The following is a 20,684-nucleotide window of genomic DNA, read 5'->3' as shown; positions in this document are numbered from 1 at the left end:
TAGTGTTACTTTTTACTTTTTATTTTTATTTTTTTGAGAAAAGTGTTATTTTTTTTATTCTCTGTTATTAGTATTACTCTATTAGTGCTACATTTTTTATTTATTTTTGAGGTAAATGTTATTTTCTTTATAAAGTAGAAACACTTAAATGATAATAAATATAAGATAAAATTTTAATAAATAAAATTTAATTTAATTTATAATATATAGGATATATTAAATTAATAAATTTAAAGTATTTTTTTAAAGAAAAATTAGTTTACAAAGTTACAAATACTTAAATTAATGATATAATTTTTATTATGAATTAAGAATACCCTTTATGTCATTTTACATTTATCAGCTAGTTGAACCGCTATTTTTACCAAACACTTCAGTTAGCTTATCAGCTAAAAGCTATCAGCTAGCTTATCAGCTATCTGCTATTTTTACCAAACAGAGCCTAACATGAGATTTATAAACAAGCCTAAATTCTTTCTTGTAACAAGCCTTTTAGAAGCTATTCATGGTTCGGTACATTCAGGAAACAATTTGAGTAACAAACATATATTGTTTTAATTGAAACATCCAAAAAATTATTGGGTGCATTCAGGATATAATTTTTTTTTTTTAATGAAGCCAAAGTATTACCAATGAATAAATAATATCATGTAGCAATACTGTGTTGCCTGCTCTATTGATATGTCTAAAACTAAACTCTCTAAAATTGACAAGGTTAATTACTGATGCCGTTAACTAAGCTACCAACATAAGTTCGAGGTAACTAATCATCTTCGTTTAGGATCCCAACCAGGGTTATGCATTCATGATATAATGAAACAATGGAATCAAGCACTCGTAATTGAAAAAGAAAAACAAGAAATAAAAGTGGCAAAATTGTAACTGTATTATCAATGTGTTCCATTCTATTGGATGCACACCTCAAATTAGGGGGAATGGAAGATTGGATAAATGGGTGGTATTGGATGGAATGGGTTCCATCACATTCCATTCCTTTCCATTTTTTTTACAAAACCAAACAATGGAACATGGCTCTATCCCACTCCATCCATCACTCTTCACCAATCCAAACATAACCTTAATTTCCTGTATTTTTAAGGCTCAGTATTTCCCATCTCGAAGTTGTTTGAGTGCTAATTTGGGGAGTAATCCTAGTTACATATAGAAGAGTATTTTGAAGGCGTGTCATAGTCCGTGGCGGGGGCACGTTGGTGTATTGGTACATGTAGTTCTACCTATATTCTTGACGAATTGTGGTTGTTAAATGGGGATTACATAAATATGGTTATTGTGGGGGCACACTCTTAAGGGTTAAAATAAACATCCAAAGTTATATACTAGTTGAATGCATTTTGAAATTAATTTAATAACAAACATGAAAAGTACATTTGTCAAAAAAGGATGAAAAGTATTGGAAACTAACTCAATGTAAAATTAATTGAGTATATAAAATCAATATTATAAAAAAGTATTATATATACTATCTCGCAAGTTCAAGAACTAAATGACTGGAGCTATATATATATATATATATATATATATATATATATCAAGTTTAACTAATTTAATTCATGAAATAAATTAAACAAATTAATTATCAAGTTTAGTCTCCAACTATGTTTGAGTATACTCAATTTATTGACAACCTTTATAGTTATTGTAAAATAGTTTTACATTTACATGTTACCAACCATAACTCATAATATTGACAATAAATCCACTTTGTGATCAACAACAGTTTAAGAATAATCGTAAAATATTTCATTCTCATTGGTTATGAAGTGCAGATAAGTGGCAGAAAATTATGAACAAATAAAGGAATCAAACAATTAATACAACAATCTACAAACTGGTGATGTTTTTTACAAATATGAATTGTTACCTATGTGAAAGGTTTACAAGTGATTTGAACAATCAATTCTAAGTAGAGAAAACTAAACACTTCACTCAAATCTTCTTCCCCTTAAAGAGGCAAGCAACATATTACAGCCTTCACCAAAACTTCAATCAAACATGAATTCAGGAGTTTACGTTGTTAGGATATCTGGAATTGTCGCGGAATGAGCCCCCAATATCTTACCACCAGCATCTGGGAAACTATCACAATCAGGTAATGAACTGACCTGCCCATCAGAATCTATTTGTACGGGATACTTAAGAAGATGTCCCTGTAGCAGTGACATTTCTTCAGAAGCGTATTTTCTCCAATTATCGTCTGCTATTTCATTCACTTTACGCACACACTCCAATCTTTCTGGCTCTTTAAATGTTTCATCTAACATACCAAGATGCTCTGCCCAAAGTGACATTCTATAACCATAAATCTGCAGGAATAAAACCCATCAGATAAATAGTAATCAATTTTCACCCAACAGACAGCAGAAAAAGTAAAAGAGAAACCTAGTTGAAAGGTCAAATTATAATTTTTTATTTTTATTTTAGTAATTTAAAAAATTGGGGGGAAGTCATTCACATTCATCATAGGATAGGATAAGGGTTATTTACCGGTCTACTTAAGCATTAAGCATCAAATCAATTAGTAATTTTGCTAGCTCAGTGGTAAGAGTTTAATCTTGTAACCTCAAGGTTTTGAGTTCAAATCCCTCAGGGACAGTTGTAAAATGGTCATTAGTGCCACCATAATCAATAAAATATTTCAAAAATAAATAAATTTTATAAGAGTGAGAAGTGATTTCCAGCTTATTTGTGTTTGACTGCAATGTTACGCATCACTTGTGGCTAGACAAATGGTAATTTCCAATTAGAGTTGCTGCTAGAATTAAAGCTTAGTGAGAAATACAAACCTGGCCATGTGGATGTTTTTTCCTCGCAGACCATGTGTAATGGGGTTGATATGAACCCATAGCTATCTCAGTATCTTTAGTACCAGCCATAGATCTTTGGTTTATGTTGGCAGATCCCAATATAACATATTCATCATCCACGATCATCCCCTTGGCATGCACATAGATCATATTTCGACGATATTTAAATGCTCCAGAGACCTGACAAAAAAATTCACAACCTATTCATAATCGGTGTCTGTCATTTAAGATACATATTTCAAAAGTCAAGTATTTGGATATTATAAGAAACATGTAAAATGGAATATACTAAGAAGAAAAAGAAAAATCGTAGTGTTGGAATGTTAGATGAATTGGAGAGTACCATCTACAATTCGAATAGCATAAAGAAAAATTTCAGCAACAATTATTTTAACAATTTGATCATAATATCAGTAGCCAAGTCAATTAAAACTTAAAAGATGCATCTACAGATTAATGTATTGTATCAAGATCTATCTTGTCATATACATGGTGAAAGGAAAAGCCAACTGATTTTATGTTTGGGCGTACCGCATATGTAAGTTAAGAGCTGGAGATGAAGATTGAAGGGTGGTTGGTGGACTGAGAATTCAATGCTTGTTTGTTATTTTCCAAAGCCAAAGAAACGCACAAAGAGATAAATCAAAAGATTATAGTTTTTTAAGTTTGTTTGATCTGAAAATGGTCAACGCTCTATGCAAAACCTACATGAAATTCAATACTACACAGAAAATGCAACCAATATATGTTTAATTGACAGTAGATAGTACAAAGCTTAGAGCAAAAGAAAATTATACTTTTGAATACATCATCTCATTGGTGATATTAAGTGATAGTGTGATACCTACTAACACTATTGTCTATATAAAGAAGATTACCTCATCTACAGTAGTAGATAACTAAGGGTCTGTTTGTTTCAGATTTTTTTAATAAAATCTATTTTTTAATAAAAAAAAAAATAACTTTTGTCATTTTTTAGTGTTTGTTTAGGATTTTAAAAGAAAACCATTTTTTTAGAATGCCAGTAAAAAAAAAAGCTATTAAACAAGGAGGTAACACATGTAAAAGTTAAAATTCTTTTTTTAAGTGATTTTTATGGGTAGTAAACAAACAGAAATAACTTGATTTTTTTAAAATCTCTAGAAAAAATCTCTAGATTCTTTTAACACAAAATCTTTTTTTTTAAAGCTGAAACAAAAGCACCCTGAATACTATTAAATAAAGCAGCCTTGTATTTTTTAACATGATAAAGAACTAGTACATTTTAGAGATCCTTAACAAAATGGAACTTTTATTTGGAGAAATTACCGGTGCACTATTTGAGCCTGAACTTTCTTCATTGAAGTGTTCCCGATTACCAAGGCAATAGAAATTGAGGTAGTCTTGTGGATGCACATCACTAAGTTGCATTGATTTCAATTCTTTAGCAACAACATTATACATCATTTGCATTGTCTGAGCCTGTATACAGAAAACATAGAACTGAGTATAAACATTTAATTTATTTTGTTGCTTTTTTTATCTTTTGACTCAAATAAAAAACATAAATCCTTTAATGTTGTGTAGACGTTGGACAGTTGAATACAGGTTTGGAAACCATTCATTAGAACAATACGTAATTAGATAAGATACCATCACATCGACAACAAACCAACATTTGTGAGAACTCGCTTCTTTGATTTCCTTATTGATAATTACTTACTTTGTGCTCCCTAAAGAGAAGCCGGATCCTTAGCCTTCATAATCAGATATTGTAAATTTTCATGATAAACAAGTTTATAAAATGTTGGGAGTCCCAAAGTGATATGGTCTAAATAGTGATTATTCATGAAAGACAGACATCACTTTACAAGTCGGTTTTGTAGGGTTAAGTCCAACGCAAATTTTAAGATGGTATTACAGGTTATCCTAAATCCGTTGGGCCATCTGTTGACAGACCCCCCATTCCATGCTTCAGATATCTAATTATGGGCGTGATGGGATGTGTTGGGAGTCCCATAGCAATATGGCCTTAGCAGTGGTTATAAATGGGAGACAATACTCTCCTTAGAAGCCAATTTTGTGGGGTTAATTAAGACCCAACCAAAATTCTAATATAAATTTTGACATTAGATAATCACATACCTGCCAGAAAAGGATTTCTTGCACAGCTCCAGATTTAGGATCACCTTCTGGCCACATAGGTAAAACAATATAAATAGCAAATCTCTCCTTAGCTTTGATTTTACTAGCAATTTTCAGTGCCAATTCCATTGGGATAAGATTATCAGCACCTGACCACAGAAGAAAACAATGAGTTTGACTTTGACTAAAGATGGTAAGTGGAACATCATCTCATTATCCTTAAAATCCTTTTCCTTTTGCTGACAAAATATGTACAAACTAAGAAATCCATGTCTTAAGAACATAATATGGTAAGTTATTTATTTTTTTAAGAAGAAGATCACAAAGAGTTGGAGGAAAAAAATATCCTTCGGAAAAAAAAACACTATGGCTACAATCATCATTTAATCAAATTTGAAACTAATTCACACCATACCAGCAGCAATACTTTTCTACGACGCCAATTTCTGAAAGGGATGTAGATTTCAAGATTAATATGCATTCAAGGATCTCCCCCTAATCCTAAAAACTTTAAGCAATTTCTTTTGTCCACAACAAAGGAAACCACCTCGCTTAAATATAGACAGTTATCTTGCTTTTCAAAAGTATTAACATTTAACCCACCTGCATTATTGTAAGATGGCCATGCATATGAAGATCCAATAAAGTATTGGTTTTCAATATAAATGAAATGTTGAGCAGATCTGATAGCTTGGATATATCCTGTTTGAATGCTTTTTTCTATAGTCAAATTTTTAGCACATATGAGATTCTGCAACCAAAAAATGTAATAAGATTCAGATCAATTCATAAATAAAATCTCAAACTCAATAAATAGCTTCTTTACAGAACTCACCAAGTTAACATATTTTATGTGTAAATATAAAAGGATGGACAACAAAGTAAAACACCAGTGAATATACCTGGGATAGAGCCTGATCAGCACGTTTGGGAAATCCTTTCAAGGATCCTGAGTCAATGGAGCGGAAGATCTGTAAAATTGTGTGTAGCCCAGTAAGAGTTGGAAAACAAAGTAATGAAATGAACCATCTCCAAAATCAAGAAAAATAACATGCAGGTCATATTTACTCAAAACCAAGTTTGCTTTTAGCCAACCTGAACATGCCAGTTTTCAGGATCATTTTCACTAGAAACCCATAATAGAGGGTCATCCCCTGGAACAATTGTATAACCTTCCTTTGATTCCTTTGGGGTAGGAAGAGTAGGAAGAGATGGACTTAATATCCATGAGATACGGTCTACTCTTATTAAAGCGTCGTCGTTCCACTGAGAAGCTTTTTTGAAAAGAATTGCAAACTCTTTCCACTTGGTTGCTTTTCTCCATCGTTGTTCAAAATTAATAAGAACGTCATATGCAGCGGGTCCGTCTATTCTGCAGTGCAAATCATGCCAAGGTTGTCTAGGAGCCCTTGTTCCAGACTATCCCAAAAAGCAAAAAAGAAAAGCAGGGAGCAGTGACGATAAATCAGTTTATGTATCAGTTTTTAAAACCGAGTGTTACAACATTGTAACAAAACCATATTTCTTACAGCATATTGGTAGCTAAGAAGAACTGCACAACTGACTTTCTTACTAATAATCCATAGATATGCAATAGTGATACCAGTTTCGTTAAATAGTGGGGCTATAGCGCTATTGCATAGCAAAATTTGAACAAATTGGCATTGTTCTGCAAGCCATTTAGTACAAAATATTGTGATATAGTCGAAATATTATAGCACTTTTGCCTACCGGAATTTGAACAAACCCCTATTGGGAGCTAACAATTATAACTGGTTCCTCCCTTACATTCAACCATCAGACTAAGTCCAATAATTTTGATAACTAAGATCATTCTAGATTGTTCTAGATTGCTATTTGGAAGCAGATAACACAATTAGGTTACTCTAAACAATTTAACCTCAGAATTTGACACTTTGTGATCTAATCCTTAAAATATTGCAACAAAGGCACAACCCAAGCCAACTCAAGAGCCAAGATAGCTTTGAGCTCAGCTCTCCAAGAACATCATGAGTAACCCCTTACATGGTGGCCACGTGGCAGAAAGGACTATATGTGGCAATATAACTTTGTCTTATCTGGGAAGTGCATTCAGAGATTGGGGCAAGCATTACGGGTGTCTTAAGTTCTGGAAAGTGGTAACAAATCCGGATGATAGATAGGGAAGGTATAGTGGTTATGATCCCACACTATAGGTGCCATACTAAGACATCACATATAATATTACAATAGATGAATTCTATCATGTTCAATACCCTTGGTGACAAAACAACCAACCAACTTTACTGTCTCTGAATTAGTTACCATACAACCTAATCATGCATCCGTCCAATTCAACCTTGTAACTAGGGTTCACTAAGAAATTATCAATGATAACACACAATGTAGATTTTATTCAAAAGCTAGTACATATCTGGTGGACAAGTCATAATCAAAGTCTACAAGGCGTATCTCGTAAAATCTACAAAATGTAAAAAAATTCTACAAGATATAAGAATAACTTAATCAGAAAACATTCTATTCAAAGAGTTTATACATGAATGTATAGAGTCCCAATAAAATAAAAAATGCAATGTTAATATGTCCAATTGGAAAGACAACTTACAGGAAATGTAGGATTGTGGAAATCACCGGCAAATACAGTATCAAGATCACGAAAAAGCCGATGCTCAGGTGTGTCATAGCGACCATCACAGAGATCGAGACCTCCTATAAAAGTAGCTACCCTTCTGTTATTACCAGCAGCTTGTGCGTCTACAATAACACATTTTTGGTGGTGTGTGAAGACGGTTCCAACAACCTGCATATACCACAAGCAATTTCACTACAGAGTTCATCTCAAAAGACATAAAACCACTCAGCCAAGCCAAAAAACCTTTTAACTTCAAATAGAGAAAGATTACACTTACAGTAAGCTAAAATATATTTATTTCCCATACTACATTTTGAATGAACAAAAAAACCTACCCACAATTTAGACCTAAGACCACAAAACACAAGGTATTTCACATTTGACTCCACTGATTAATACACAAAGAACCCTATCTCCTGACAATATACATGAGATGTATCAACTTTATGAAACAACAAAATAAAAACCACACAACAACTATCAACAAATATTTACCAACCAATACTTGCCTGTTGCTTAATGAAGCTCATCTTACTACTAGCATAGCGAGGCGCCAAAACACACATGACAGAAGAATGTTTGAAAAACTTCCTAGTTTCCTCATCATGCGTCTCCATTACTCCAGTCTGCACATATCATAAAACACCCAATAAGTAATAGCATAGAAACCGAAAAATGATAAATGCTACTTCCTCCGGTTTTAATTATAAGAGAAAGTTGGGTCAACAAAAGTTGGCGTATTATATACCAACTTTTGTTGATGCAAATGTCTCTTATATTTAGGACCGGAGGGAGTAAATGCTAACATCCAAAATTCTTCTTACCGTCTTGAAAAAGAGCTTATCATGGGAAGTTTTATCATCCCAAACAAGCAATAAAACCCTCACACCTTCTTCACTCTTATACTTAAGCAAATCACCAAGTGTTAAATCGCCACCTTTCGGCAAAGGCCTAGAAGGTTCCCTAACAAGCTTCACCTTATCATAAATCGACCAACCCGCTAAATAAACCATATGATGAGCTTCTGTTATAGCATAACATATATCTTCCCAACAATTCTCCGCTCTATAAACCTTCCCATTATCAAGCTGAATCTCCGGTACAGTTCCTTCTGGACAATGTGCATCTTGATAAAGCCTCACAGAACTCCCCTTCCTCACCGGAAAATACGTATGCCTCACTCCTCCATGTTCCGGATCAGCCGCAATGCCACGCAGGTATAGCGGATTCTCATCCACCGGAGTAAACTTCATTTCTATATTCAAAGCTGTATCCGGCTTCGGTGGTTTACCGGATGAAGCAACAATAGGAAACCAACCGGAAATCAACTCTCCGGTAGCAATTCTCTTGGCCGGAATCTTCACCATTCCCATAACTTCAGCACCAAACACATCATCATCTTTAACACGAATCTCCAAATCAATAACCGGATGTGCTAACGGAATGTGAAACCGTTCCTTCCACTCAGGATTCAGTGAATTCTTCAACACACGTGTCCGTGCAACGGTTGCTTGCGGTACAGAAACAGTTACGTAGGGATCACTTCGTATGATTTTTCTCCGGTGATGATGTTCCCGGTGTGTGGTGGTTCCTCCGTCGGCGGCGGTGGTGGTGGAGTCAGAAGGTGGCGAGTGGAATTTAATAGTGTCGCAAGCGGTTATGCAGCGGCAGAAACGCTCGGAAAACATATCCATGTTCGGTAACCGGCGAGCGGAGATTATAGTTAAGTCGAGATCGCCGTGAAGATATGTAAAACCGTCACCGTTAACTTCACCGCCGGTTTCCGCCATTTTGTTAACGTGCGCCGCGTGTGAACGTTAAAAACTAAGAAAACAGAAAGATAAAGATAAAGGTTTTTATAAAATTTCTCTTTTGTTTCAACGCAACGCAACGCAAAGCAATTATGGCTTGTAAAAGAGGAAGTGGAATGGAATAAGTATAACGTAACAGTTTGAGTTTGAAGGTGAGTGAGTGAACGTGGGTTGTTTTTATTTATTTATTTAATTTTTCTGTGTTTTTTGGTTTTGGATTTTGATTTTGATTTTGATTTTGATTTTGATTTTGTTTGTTTGTGTCGTGGCTTGTTCACAGGATTTCTTGCTTCTTTTGGGAATTTTAATTTTAATTTATTATTACAGTTGATTAATTGGAAAATTGTTTTGCATTATTGTAAGTTGTAACGTGGATTACGATGTTGAGATCTAGTGATACTACGTGGAACGGAATTGCCGATGCAAAATGAGATGTGTGATTAACTTATGATTGTGGTGAATGTAGTAATAAATCGATTTTTGCAACGTCAATAATCAATTATTGTTGTATAGTCAAATCTTAATCGTGTTGTGATGTACTAAGCTGTTGGATAAGAAGAGATGAAACTTGTTGGTTGCTGGTGAGTAGTAGGTATAGCAATATATATAAAGGTAGTGGGGGTGTGTCCGTGGGTCTATCGACCCTCAATGGCTAAGAACAGCCCATCGTGTGTCCTACCACGACCTTGGATTCCATTACGAGGACATTGTCATTGTTTTACTCTTGGAAATTATTCATTTACTATGGTCTATGGGGCATGTTTGATGCCATATTCAACTAGCTATACTATACTATACTAAAAATAGAGCAACATGAAATAAAAAAATTAAGATTTATCGCTTTTTTTTTTTTGAGGAAATTTTAGTTTGGTCACTTATTTGTTGTCTCACAATGGCTCTTCACACTGGGTGTATGTTTAGATTTTCATTATGGCCAAAAATTTCACATAAATGACAAATTGTTCTACTAAGTGCATATTCAACGCAAAAAAAAAAAAAAAAAAATTGTGCATATTTGGTATAAGGTGGACTTGTCAAAATCATGATGTCACTGTGACTTTGCAAAAACTATAAAGAGTTATTTTTTAAAATTACACCCGATTCACAATGTTGTTTTGACAAATCCACATATATATCAAACATAAGTGTAATTTGGATAAGTGTACTTTTTGTCCAAAACTATCTTATCTTGCCTGAATATGTCAATTTCAAACGTGAATCCAAACATACACCCGTTAATTTCTTACATTAATTGTATGAATATGTTGGTATCTTTCATAAATTATACTAGGTTTTTGTAAATATTCCCATTTGACTGCTTCAACAATTAATGTCTCAAATTTATTACTCTTGCAGTAGCTCAGTGGAACAAAATCGACTAAGAATGATAACTTAAATATAAGTTAAAACAGTCATTCTCCAACTTCTTATGGCAGCGGTGCATACGGGCTTTTCTCCTTCTTGTCACTACAGAAAGTTGGATGTTCTTTAAACTGATGGGACACATCCAAATTATGGGAGAAATTAAAGGGATATGGGAACTTTAATGAAGGTCAACAACAATGGTGCAGTTACACATTTGTTGTTGGTTTAGGGTGAGTGGCACAAAGGTATTTTTGGTGTAATGTCTTTGATTAAGTATTCAAAAGATATTGTTGGTGAAAGATATAAAACCATTGGACAAAGGGAAAAAGTAACAAGTTAAAGGAGGAATTATGCTGTACTAGAAAATGGCTTAAGATCTCAATATTGTCAGTGGTTTTTATTTAATGCTAATTACAATCACAGCAACTGGATATTCATTCATTGCATCAATGATTACCAAAAGGACCAAAGTCATTAATTTATTTGCAAGGCACCTTTTACATCATTATATTAGAGTTATTTGTGAGGGTAAACAGTAATGTCATGATTTTCTTTTCCCCCTCCCTTTTCACATGACATTTGAAATCATAATAAATGACCATATCCCCCGCCATTTTCCATCCTCATATTTTCTTTCCTTGCTACTTGCGTAGATCCAAACAATCGTTATCGCGTAAAGCAGCCCAAAAAGAACATGATATTGCTTGGAAAGGAAGCTGGAAAGTAGGTTTAATGACTTAAGAAGCAAGCCAACGTTATCTTGGGATGTTGGACTTAAGTTGCAGCATCTCCCTGGTATCAAGGCATATATACCTTGAAGGAAATAAATAACTTTCAACATTGTCTTTTTCAGTTAGAAATGCAATGCAATGATACAAAAAGCACACACTTGCCTCCCCAAATGCCTAAAACTTCATTTCCTTGTTAGATCCCAACAAAAAAGTTGCCAAGTAAAAAGTGAATCAATATGAATCCAGATCCTATACAGTTTTACTGTAAACTACAGAGATCTTGGCCATTGAAATTTAATTTTTTTTTCTTCAATAAATATTTAAAGAAATACTATAATTTACCAATTTCCAACTTTTGGATCAAAACTGTACTGCATTCAAATTTGTTAAGTTAAGTATATGATTGTGTTTAAGTATGATTTTCTCTCTAAAAACCTAAGGAATAACCATCATGTGATTGGTATTGTTCAGATTTATGGACCAATCTTTTGGTGTGGAAAGCATCAAATTTTGGCACTGATTTGGTTGCTCCATCAATTAGCCTTCAAACAAAGGTCTTAATTTTCTTTTTGCAGAAAAATAGAATTCTTACAACTTGCTTATATCTCCTGTGAAGTAAGTGACTATAAGCATCTCATTACAAACCTAATGTATAACTATAAGCAATGATTTAGTATTTTTTTGTCTTTAGGAGTGCTGATTTAGTATTTTTTCTTCGGATCCTAATGTATAACTATCAGAACTTTATATATTCATTGCTATCTAAGAAATTGAGCCATGCTTACTACAAACCATGATATGTATCCATCGAAGGTCATCAGCATTTTAATTCATTCATCTTTCAACAACTTCATTTACTGCTATATTTCTCAGCTCTTGCTATTTAAATGACCAGAAGTAGCCTCAAAATGCTTTGGATATGTGTTTTGATAGTAAGAAGAATTGTATTTCCTACAACATATTGGTAGCTAAGAAGAACTGCAGATTGATAGCTAAGAAGAACTGCAGAACTGGCTTTCTTACTAATAATCCATAGATATGCAATAGTGATACCAGTTTTGTTAAATAGTGGAGCTATAGCGCTATTGCATAGCGAATTTTGAACAAATTGTCATTGTTCTGCGAGCCATTTAGTACAAAATATTGTGATATAGTCGCTAGAGCAACACTATAGTATACTATAGCACTCTTGCCAACCGGAATTTGAACAAACCCCTATTGGGAGCTAACAATTATAATTGGTTCCTCCCTTACATTCAACCATCAGACTAGGTCCAATAAGTTTGATAACTAAGATCATTCTAGAATGTGCGTAAAAAACAGATTGTTCTACATTGCTATTTGGAAGTAGACAACACAATTAGATTACTCTAAACAAAATTTAATCTCAGAATTTGACGCTTTGTCATTTAATACTTAAAATATTGGAACAAAAGCACAACCTAAGCCAACTCAAGAGCCAAGATAGCTTCGAGCTCAGCTCTCCAAGAACATCATGAGGCACCCCTTACATGGTGGCCACGTGGCAGAAAGGACTATCTGTGGCAATAGAACTTTGTCTTGTTGCCATTAAAAAAAAAAGAACTTTGTCTTGTCTGGGAAGTGCAGTCAGAGATTGTTCTGGTAAGTGGTAACAAATCCGAATGTTAGATAGCGACGGTGTGGTTCTTATGATCCCACACTATAGGTGCTATACTAAGACATCACATATAATATTACAATAGATAAATTCTATTATGTTCAATATCCTTGGTGACAAAACAATCAACCAACTTTACTGTCACTAAATTAGAGTTACCATACAACCTAATCATGCATCCGTCCAATTCAACCTTGTAACTAGGGTTCACTAAGAAATTATCAATGATAACACATAATATAGATTTTATTCAAAAGCTAGTACATATTTGGTGGACAAATCATAATCAAAGTCTACAAGGCGTATCTCGTAAAATCTACAAAATGGAAACAAATTTTACAAGATATAATGAATAACGTAACCAGAAAACATTCTATTGAAAGAGTTTATACATGAATGTATAGAATCCCAATAAAATAAAATAAAAGTGCACTGTTAATATGTCCAATTGGGAAGACAGCTTACAGGAAATGTAGGATTGTGGAAATCACCGGCAAATACAGTATCAACATCACGAAAAAGCCGATGCTCAGGTGTGTCATAGTAACCATCACAGAGATCAAGACCTCCTATAAAAGTAGCTACCCTTCTGTTATTACCAGCAGCTTGTGCGTCCACAATAACACATTTTTGGTGGTGTGTGAAGACGGTTCCAACAACCTGCATAATACCATACCAGAAGCAGTTTCACTACAGGGTTTATCTCAAAAGACATAAAACCACTCAACTCAACCATATCACAGCTCATCATGAGTCTCCATCACTCCAGTCTGCACAAAAACTGTGGTTGTGACTTAAAAATTTTGTACCATCCTATTTTAATTTTTCACAACTAGAATAGATATCAAATTTGTAGTGACTCAAATTTACAAACAAACTTTGTCACGGTAGGTAGGTGAGTGGGTGCGTCAGAAACAAATAAATTCATGTGATATAGCTTTCAACAAATATAATTTATTTATTTTTTTCGCCTTGAAATGAAATGAAAATCATAATAATAATGAATTCCATCCAAATTATATCCTGCACATTGATAAAGTTGTCATTAAACAAGGAATGTGCTTTAACTTTGGGTATCTTCCATTCCTTTTCACTCCTTCTAAGCACACCAAATAATTAGAGAATGGAGTCATTACCAATTCATTTTTATTCTCTAAGCCTGGAATCTATACTAATGGACCAGGAGAATATCAAACTATATCAAAGAGAAATTTTGAATCAAGTCTACATATATTATTGAATCAAAACTTATTATATATGCTAATGAGGCATTTTTTGCAGTTAGGAGGGTTACTAAAACCTTATACCTTACAATGTTTTTGGGCCTGGTTGTTTTTGCTTGAACTTGAACCATGCACAACAAGACTGTGAGAGAGGCTGTCTCTTTTGCACCTAAGCTTCCACCTTTGTGCTTTCGTCGAACAATTCTGGAGAGCGATGACGTAAACGGAACCTTTGAGAAGTTGCAATTAGATCTTAAAGACAATGCCAACAGGCAGCCTTAAAGGCATCATCGTAGAGTCCATAGTGAAGCCCATTTGAAGTTGAGAAGGGCGGTTAAGAAAGTAGCCTTTGGGAACTAGTCAACTGAGCAACATGCTCTACAAGAGGAGACATAATACTGCAGCAACCACATCAAAGGACCAACATTATTAGTGCAATGTAAAATTCACCAAACAAGGAGATTACACCAAATCGAACCCTACAAGGGGCTTCTAAAGTAATGTCCCCTAGACTCTTTGGTTCAATATTCTCTTGCACAGCTTGAATGCAAAGCACTGCTGAAGATCTGCATGTTAAACTTTCATTGGACACCAGTGAGAGAAGAGGTCATTTGTATTTCTTCTATCAAAAATCAATGAAGTCAATTTAGAAAGATCACCATTTCAAGAGAGTTGGTAATTGGTATATGTATAATTAGGGTGCACACATGTGAATCAATGAAGTCGTCATTGATATGTGCTCGTCAACTGTCACACTATGCTAACATTTAAAGGTATTTGAATTAACCTTTTCAATGTTACTTTAAAGCTAAGATGATGAGACCAGACTAAGAGTGCCTCCAATCATAATATGTCAGAAAACTGATTTCATGTCGGATATGTTACACTTGTCTCTCATGTGTGCAGATAAAGTATTCAGTATAATCTTAATACTTTCGGTTCTCAGCTTCCCTGGATCGTCTGAGACAAAATTTTGTATCTGATTTTGTACTTCAATCCAACTGCAGCCAGGTAGCTTTCCAGCTCTTCTCTCCCTCATTAGCACCCTTAATCTCTCAACATCCTCCCACCTTCCAGCCTCAGCATGCATGTTTGACAAAGTAATATAATTAGAGGCATTATGTGGTTCAAGTTCTAAAAGCCTCAAGGCAGCAATTTTACCAAGTTCCATGTTCTTATGTACACGACAAGCCGCAAGCAGCGAACCCCATAATCCAGCATTTGCTTTCACTTTCATCCCCCTAACTATGTTGAACGCTTCCTCTAACCTACCCATGCGGCCAAGCAAGTCAACTAGGCAGCTGTAGTGTTCAGCCAAGGGTTCAATAGCAAAACCTTCAATCATGCATTTAAATAAATCCACACCCTGATTGGTTAAACCGGCATGACTGCAAGCTGACAACATCCCAATAAAGGTAACCTCGTCAGGAACCGTCCCCTCTGATGACATTTGTTCAAAGGCCCAAAATGCCTCATTTGCATATCCATTCAAAGCATAGCCCGAAATCAAGGAATTCCAAGAAATAAGATCAACACCTTCAATATCTTTAAACACTTTTTCAGCACTTTGTACTCCTCCGCATTTTGCATACATGGCAATCAGAGCATTGCTAACAAATAAATCATTTATATAACCACTTTTCAGGATCAACTCATGGAGCTGCTTGCCTACTTGCAAAGCAGCAAGATTAGCACATGAACTTAAGGAACATGCAAAAGTTGATTGATCCGGCTTCTTTCCTTCCTGCCCCATCAATACCAAACTCTTAAGAGCATCCAAGTATAAACCATTTTGAAGAAAACCTGTAATAAGAGAATTCCAGGAAATAACATTCCTCACCCCCATGGCCTCAAATATCTCTGTTGCTCTATCCATCTCTCCTGCCTGAGCATATCCAGAAATCATAGTATTCCACGAAACAGCATTCTTTACAGGCATTTGTCTAAATAGATTGAGAGCTTCACTCATTCTTCCACTCTGACAATAGCCTGCAATCATGCTGTTCCAACAAATAGCATCACGTTTATTGAGTTGACTGAAAACTTGACTAGCCTCATCAATCCTTCCATTCTGTATTAATCCCGACATCAAAGCTGTTTTTGCTGCCACGTCTTTGTAAGGCATCTGATTGTAAACTTCCCGTGCTTCATCAAGCTTACCAACCCGAACATACCCATTGATCATTGTAGTCCACGATACACAATCTTTATACGGCGTTTCTTTAAACAGCTTAACAGCTTCATCAATTTGTAAGTCTTGGACATAGGCTGCAATCATCGCATTCCAAGAAACCACATTCTTACACGGCATCCTGTCAAAGAGTTTCCTAGCCTCTACAATCTTTCCATGTCTAGCAAACCCGCACAACATTGTAACCCAAGAAACAGCATTAGGATCTGGAATCTTCTCAAACAACTCCCAAGCAGAACCCAAATCACAATTATTAACAAACCCAGCCACCATCAAATTCCACGAAACCACATTCCTCTCAGCCATCCTCTCAAAAAACTTCATAGCCAAACCCATTTTCCCATTCTGTGTATAACCCGCCAACATAGAATTATAAGAAACCAAATCCTTCACCGGCATCTTTTCAAATACTTTCTCAGCATCATCAAACCGACCCTTTTTCGCATACCCCGCAATCATCGCATTCCAACAAGCAGTATCCAATTTGTCAGGAACCAACTCGAACAACTCTCTAGCTTTTTCAAGCATCCCTTTACGCGTGTAACAAGTTATCATCAAAGCCCACGAAAAATTATCTCGTTCCGCCATTAAATCAAACAACTTATGGGCTTCTTCAACCATGTTATTATGAAGATATCCAGCAATCATGGTGTTCCAGGAAACAAGATTTCTTTGAGACATTTTATCAAACAGTTGGCGTGCATCACTAACTCGACCATTTTTCGCAAACACAGTTACCATGGAATTGTATGTTGCATGGTTTTTGTGTATCACGTTTGAGAATACTCTTTTGGCTTCATCAATTTTTCCTTGTTTTCCTAAATAGATAATTTTTTTGTTTTGGTTGAAGACATTTTTTGATTGTTCAAGTGTTGATCTTGTTCCAATGTTAAGTTTCATTGAGTTTGTGATACAATGAATGGGCGTAGACTCTTTTATGCAATCATGTTTTTATATTTGTTAGGAGGGAAAAAAGGAACCCCGAGATTTTTCATGCAGTGTCCGAATAAAATTTTCCACATGTTACATTTTCCACAAGAGTGAGGTTTAGTATGGGAAAGCAAAGTTGTTTTCCACCGTTGAAAAAGTTTTTTTGGACGGTTAGATTAAAGCGGAATACAAATTTTAAGATAGTCTGTCTACACTGTGTAATCCATCTAGCATTCTCTCTTCTCCATTCCACCACCACTCTTTTCATCTTCCATCTCGGTCTTACTTTTCAATCGAAAGAACACAAACTTACTACTCAAATTTGGACAAACTGAGTCGAGTTTTGGAAACAAGGAGGGACTATGATGTCACCATCAGCAAACTTATAAGCATTTGTACCAATAATATAGATGAATCAAACTCCAATAATAAATCATAGATGAATCAAACTCCAATAAATCTCCACAAATATGGAAAACACGTCTCCTCGAGTTATATGTAATCAAGAAACCAATATTTTTATTATTATTATTTCTATATGTAAATTCGGCATCATCACACATACAAAAATTAAATCTGGTTCGACTTTTCTTTCATCATCACATATTCAAACTACTTATTTTTTATACCCAGATCTGCTTCTGAGTAATTTTGATTTTGATGTTTGTTTTTTTTTTTTTAAATTAGTTGTTGATAAATAAATAAATAATTAGTTTGAATAAGTCTTTTTTGAAACAATTGGGAGAGGAAAAAAATTAGTATGAATTTGTGTTGTTCTGAGCAGTAAAGAAAATGATGGACTGGGTTAATTTCAATCCCATGAGGTTGAAGACAAAGTAAACAAGATATGGTGTGGGTAGTCTATGATTAAATCAGTGTTCCAAGTTAATCAAGTGGTATAAAATAGCTTTCCCATGGTGGGAAACAACTTCCCTTTCCCATACTAAATGCCACCTATTTGACCAAAAGGAAAAAAAAATCAGTTTGTTACATTTTTTTAAGAAAAAATCACTTGAACAAATCATGTTTTTTTAAAAAAAAAAAATAATCACTTTTAAGTTTTAGGATTGTATTTGTTTGTTATTACAGCTTTAAAAAAAATAATCTATAAAAGAAATGTAGCAACATATTTTAACACATATTTGAGATTTGTTTGGGAAAAACGAAAAAATTTAAAAGACCTTTAAATGCATTTGACCATATTTAATCAACCAAGTCACACTCATTGGATAATCATATGCGGTTTTAATCAATTATTAGTTTTTCTTCAGAAAAACACACAAAATAGTTGCAAAAGTATTCTCCCAAATTCTGGAATAAGCAAACTCTTAATAGACGTAGACTTAGATTTCCTCTTATAATAACAGTTTTTTTTAAGAAATAGTTTTTCCACACTTGTTAGATATAATTGTACTGTCTTGTACTAGTTGAGAATGGTAGCAATAGTGTCCGGGAATTGTTTTTTATGAAGCCAAAAACTGTACTAACCATTTTCTTACATAATTTGTGGAAGTGTACATTATTTAAAGTCACTTTTGCCTGAAAAGTATTTCAAAGAACTTGATTAAGACTCAAACTCAAATGTAGGAACAGATCAACCAATATTAAAACTTGTTTCATTGTGGGGCTCTTCTCCCACCTCCTACATTTGTACGTTTGAATGCGTGGTTGAAGAACATTTTGTATTGTCTGATTGTGCACTTCTAAAAACATAGAAATCTTTTTAGTAATGAAAATGGAATTAAACAATCACCTTAATTACATCATATGCTTTTTATGAACCTCCATGAAAAGCATACCCTTCTAAAATCAAAACTAATTAAAATATATATATATTTTGGCCCTGACTAAATCAATCATTAAATTTCATACCAACAAAAACAGTCATAATAAATTCATCTTTGCTATAGATGCACTATAAATGAAAGTTACATTCTTATTACATAAAAAAAAAAAAAAAAAATTGTTGCATTCACCTTTCAGATAGTGTTGCATCAAAATCACACAACGATCCTCTCCCACTAGTAAATTTCTTCATAGAATTCAACGTTGGAGGAACACTCACTATAGCTGATTCCTTCTCTTTCCCACCTTGTCTCCCTCCCTCATAACTTCCCTTAGAAATCCAAAGCAGAACGTTTTTGTTTGGAACAACATTCTGAATCCCTTTATGTAACTTCTTCTCCTTCTTTTTCTTCTTCTTCTTGCTCTTAATTTCACCCATGCACGAGACTTTGGGAGAAGTGGGTTCTTTTGGACTAAAACTAATTCCCCTTTTGTGCTTTCTTCTAGCTTCCTTAGGGAATAATGAAACATGTGTTGTAGGTGATCGACAAGGACTAAGAGTTGGGTTCTGATATCCCGCTAAAGACACTGGTGGTTGTTTAGATAGAAACTTCAAGAACGTTGTTTTAATCTTAAACAGTTTCTCCATCTAGAGCTTATGTGCTGTGCAGTATTTTCTTCTGAGGAAAATGGTTTTGAAGTATGAAATTGTGAAAAGTTATGCTATGCTAACATTTATAGCATGGTTTAAAATGTAAGGGACATAATAGGAGGTAGCTGAAAGGTATGATTCATGATTAGATATCATCTAATCGGGAAATTAAAAGAGACAAATTAAAATTAGGGGGCAATTAAAGAAAGAATATGGTTGACATTGATGATAGAGAAGTGGCGTGCTAGCATAGTAGAGTGCAAGTGTAAAGAAATTGTAATGAAATCAGCTTAAGTTGCCGGCACATTATAAAACATTTTTTTAACTTTGATTAGTCGTCGTTACATAGGTTGATGCGTCACTTTGACACTGAAATAGGCCATTTGTTTGGACATTGAAATTTAGGATTAATTAAACATGACCATTATATTTTATTTTATTTTCAAATATCTTATGGCAATGCCGTTGAATGGGAGGATGTGTATTTGTTCAAAGTTAAAGTATCAGATTATTAGTTCGTAAAGCATATTCTCTGTTGCCTTTTGTTCATTTATTCGTCTTTTAGAGAACCTTGTACCGCTAAATCTATTGAAAATTTGAAAGAATAGAACACTTTGAAGTGAAAACCAAAAACTAACAACAACAAAAACCTAAAAACCAACGTTGAGAAATGAACAAAATCAAAACCTAAAAACCAACGCTTTGAGAAATGGGCGGAACAAGCGCATGCAATACAATCCCCAGTTGGCCACGGCCGTATCGCCGATTCATCAGAG

The 20,684-nt window shown here is 34.4% G+C and overlaps 3 protein-coding genes across 11 annotated transcripts; all 3 read right to left on the bottom strand.

Moving 5' to 3' along the window:
- Positions 1 to 1,792: 1,792 nt before the first annotated feature.
- Positions 1,793 to 9,579, bottom strand: LOC11430291 (phospholipase D delta). 2 transcript variants are annotated; one of them, XM_003612211.4, is made up of 10 exons: positions 8,406 to 9,578; positions 8,091 to 8,207; positions 7,555 to 7,749; positions 6,045 to 6,368; positions 5,852 to 5,920; positions 5,553 to 5,700; positions 4,950 to 5,098; positions 4,134 to 4,286; positions 2,805 to 3,005; positions 1,793 to 2,324 (listed from the first exon to the last, which is right to left on the bottom strand). In XM_003612211.4, the coding sequence occupies exons 1-10, from the start codon at positions 9,369 to 9,371 to the stop codon at positions 2,028 to 2,030; spliced, it is 2,619 nt and encodes an 872-aa protein (XP_003612259.2). In that variant the 5' UTR covers positions 9,372 to 9,578; the 3' UTR covers positions 1,793 to 2,027. The 2 variants fall into 2 exon arrangements, with proteins under 2 accessions (XP_003612259.2, XP_024639619.1); XM_024783851.2 differs by lacking the exon at positions 6,045 to 6,368 and having other exon boundaries at positions 8,406 to 9,579.
- Positions 9,580 to 13,314: 3,735 nt separating this feature from the next.
- On the bottom strand, positions 13,315 to 18,438 carry LOC11424853 (pentatricopeptide repeat-containing protein At4g02750). 8 transcript variants are annotated; one of them, XM_039834803.1, is made up of 4 exons: positions 15,010 to 18,438; positions 14,829 to 14,916; positions 14,435 to 14,748; positions 13,315 to 13,787 (listed from the first exon to the last, which is right to left on the bottom strand). In XM_039834803.1, exon 1 carries the CDS (start codon positions 17,439 to 17,441, stop codon positions 15,204 to 15,206), a length of 2,238 nt encoding a protein of 745 aa, XP_039690737.1. In that variant the 5' UTR covers positions 17,442 to 18,438; the 3' UTR covers positions 13,315 to 13,787; positions 14,435 to 14,748; positions 14,829 to 14,916; positions 15,010 to 15,203. The 8 variants fall into 8 exon arrangements, with proteins under 8 accessions (XP_039690737.1, XP_039690738.1, XP_039690735.1 ...); XM_039834804.1 differs by having other exon boundaries at positions 14,834 to 14,916; XM_039834801.1 differs by having other exon boundaries at positions 14,829 to 18,438.
- An 834-nt stretch (positions 18,439 to 19,272) lies between these two features.
- On the bottom strand, positions 19,273 to 20,225 carry LOC11420578 (uncharacterized protein At1g76070). The gene has a single exon (XM_003612209.4). The coding sequence runs from the start codon at positions 19,903 to 19,905 to the stop codon at positions 19,444 to 19,446; it is 462 nt and encodes a 153-aa protein (XP_003612257.2). The 5' UTR covers positions 19,906 to 20,225; the 3' UTR covers positions 19,273 to 19,443.
- Positions 20,226 to 20,684: the final 459 nt, after the last annotated feature.

The sequence above is a fragment of the Medicago truncatula genome, chromosome 5, assembly GCF_003473485.1.
Source record: "Medicago truncatula cultivar Jemalong A17 chromosome 5, MtrunA17r5.0-ANR, whole genome shotgun sequence".
Taxonomy (NCBI): domain Eukaryota; kingdom Viridiplantae; phylum Streptophyta; class Magnoliopsida; order Fabales; family Fabaceae; genus Medicago; species Medicago truncatula.
The sequence above is the reverse complement of the archived record's forward strand: the minus strand, read 5'-3'. Positions and strand labels throughout refer to the sequence as shown.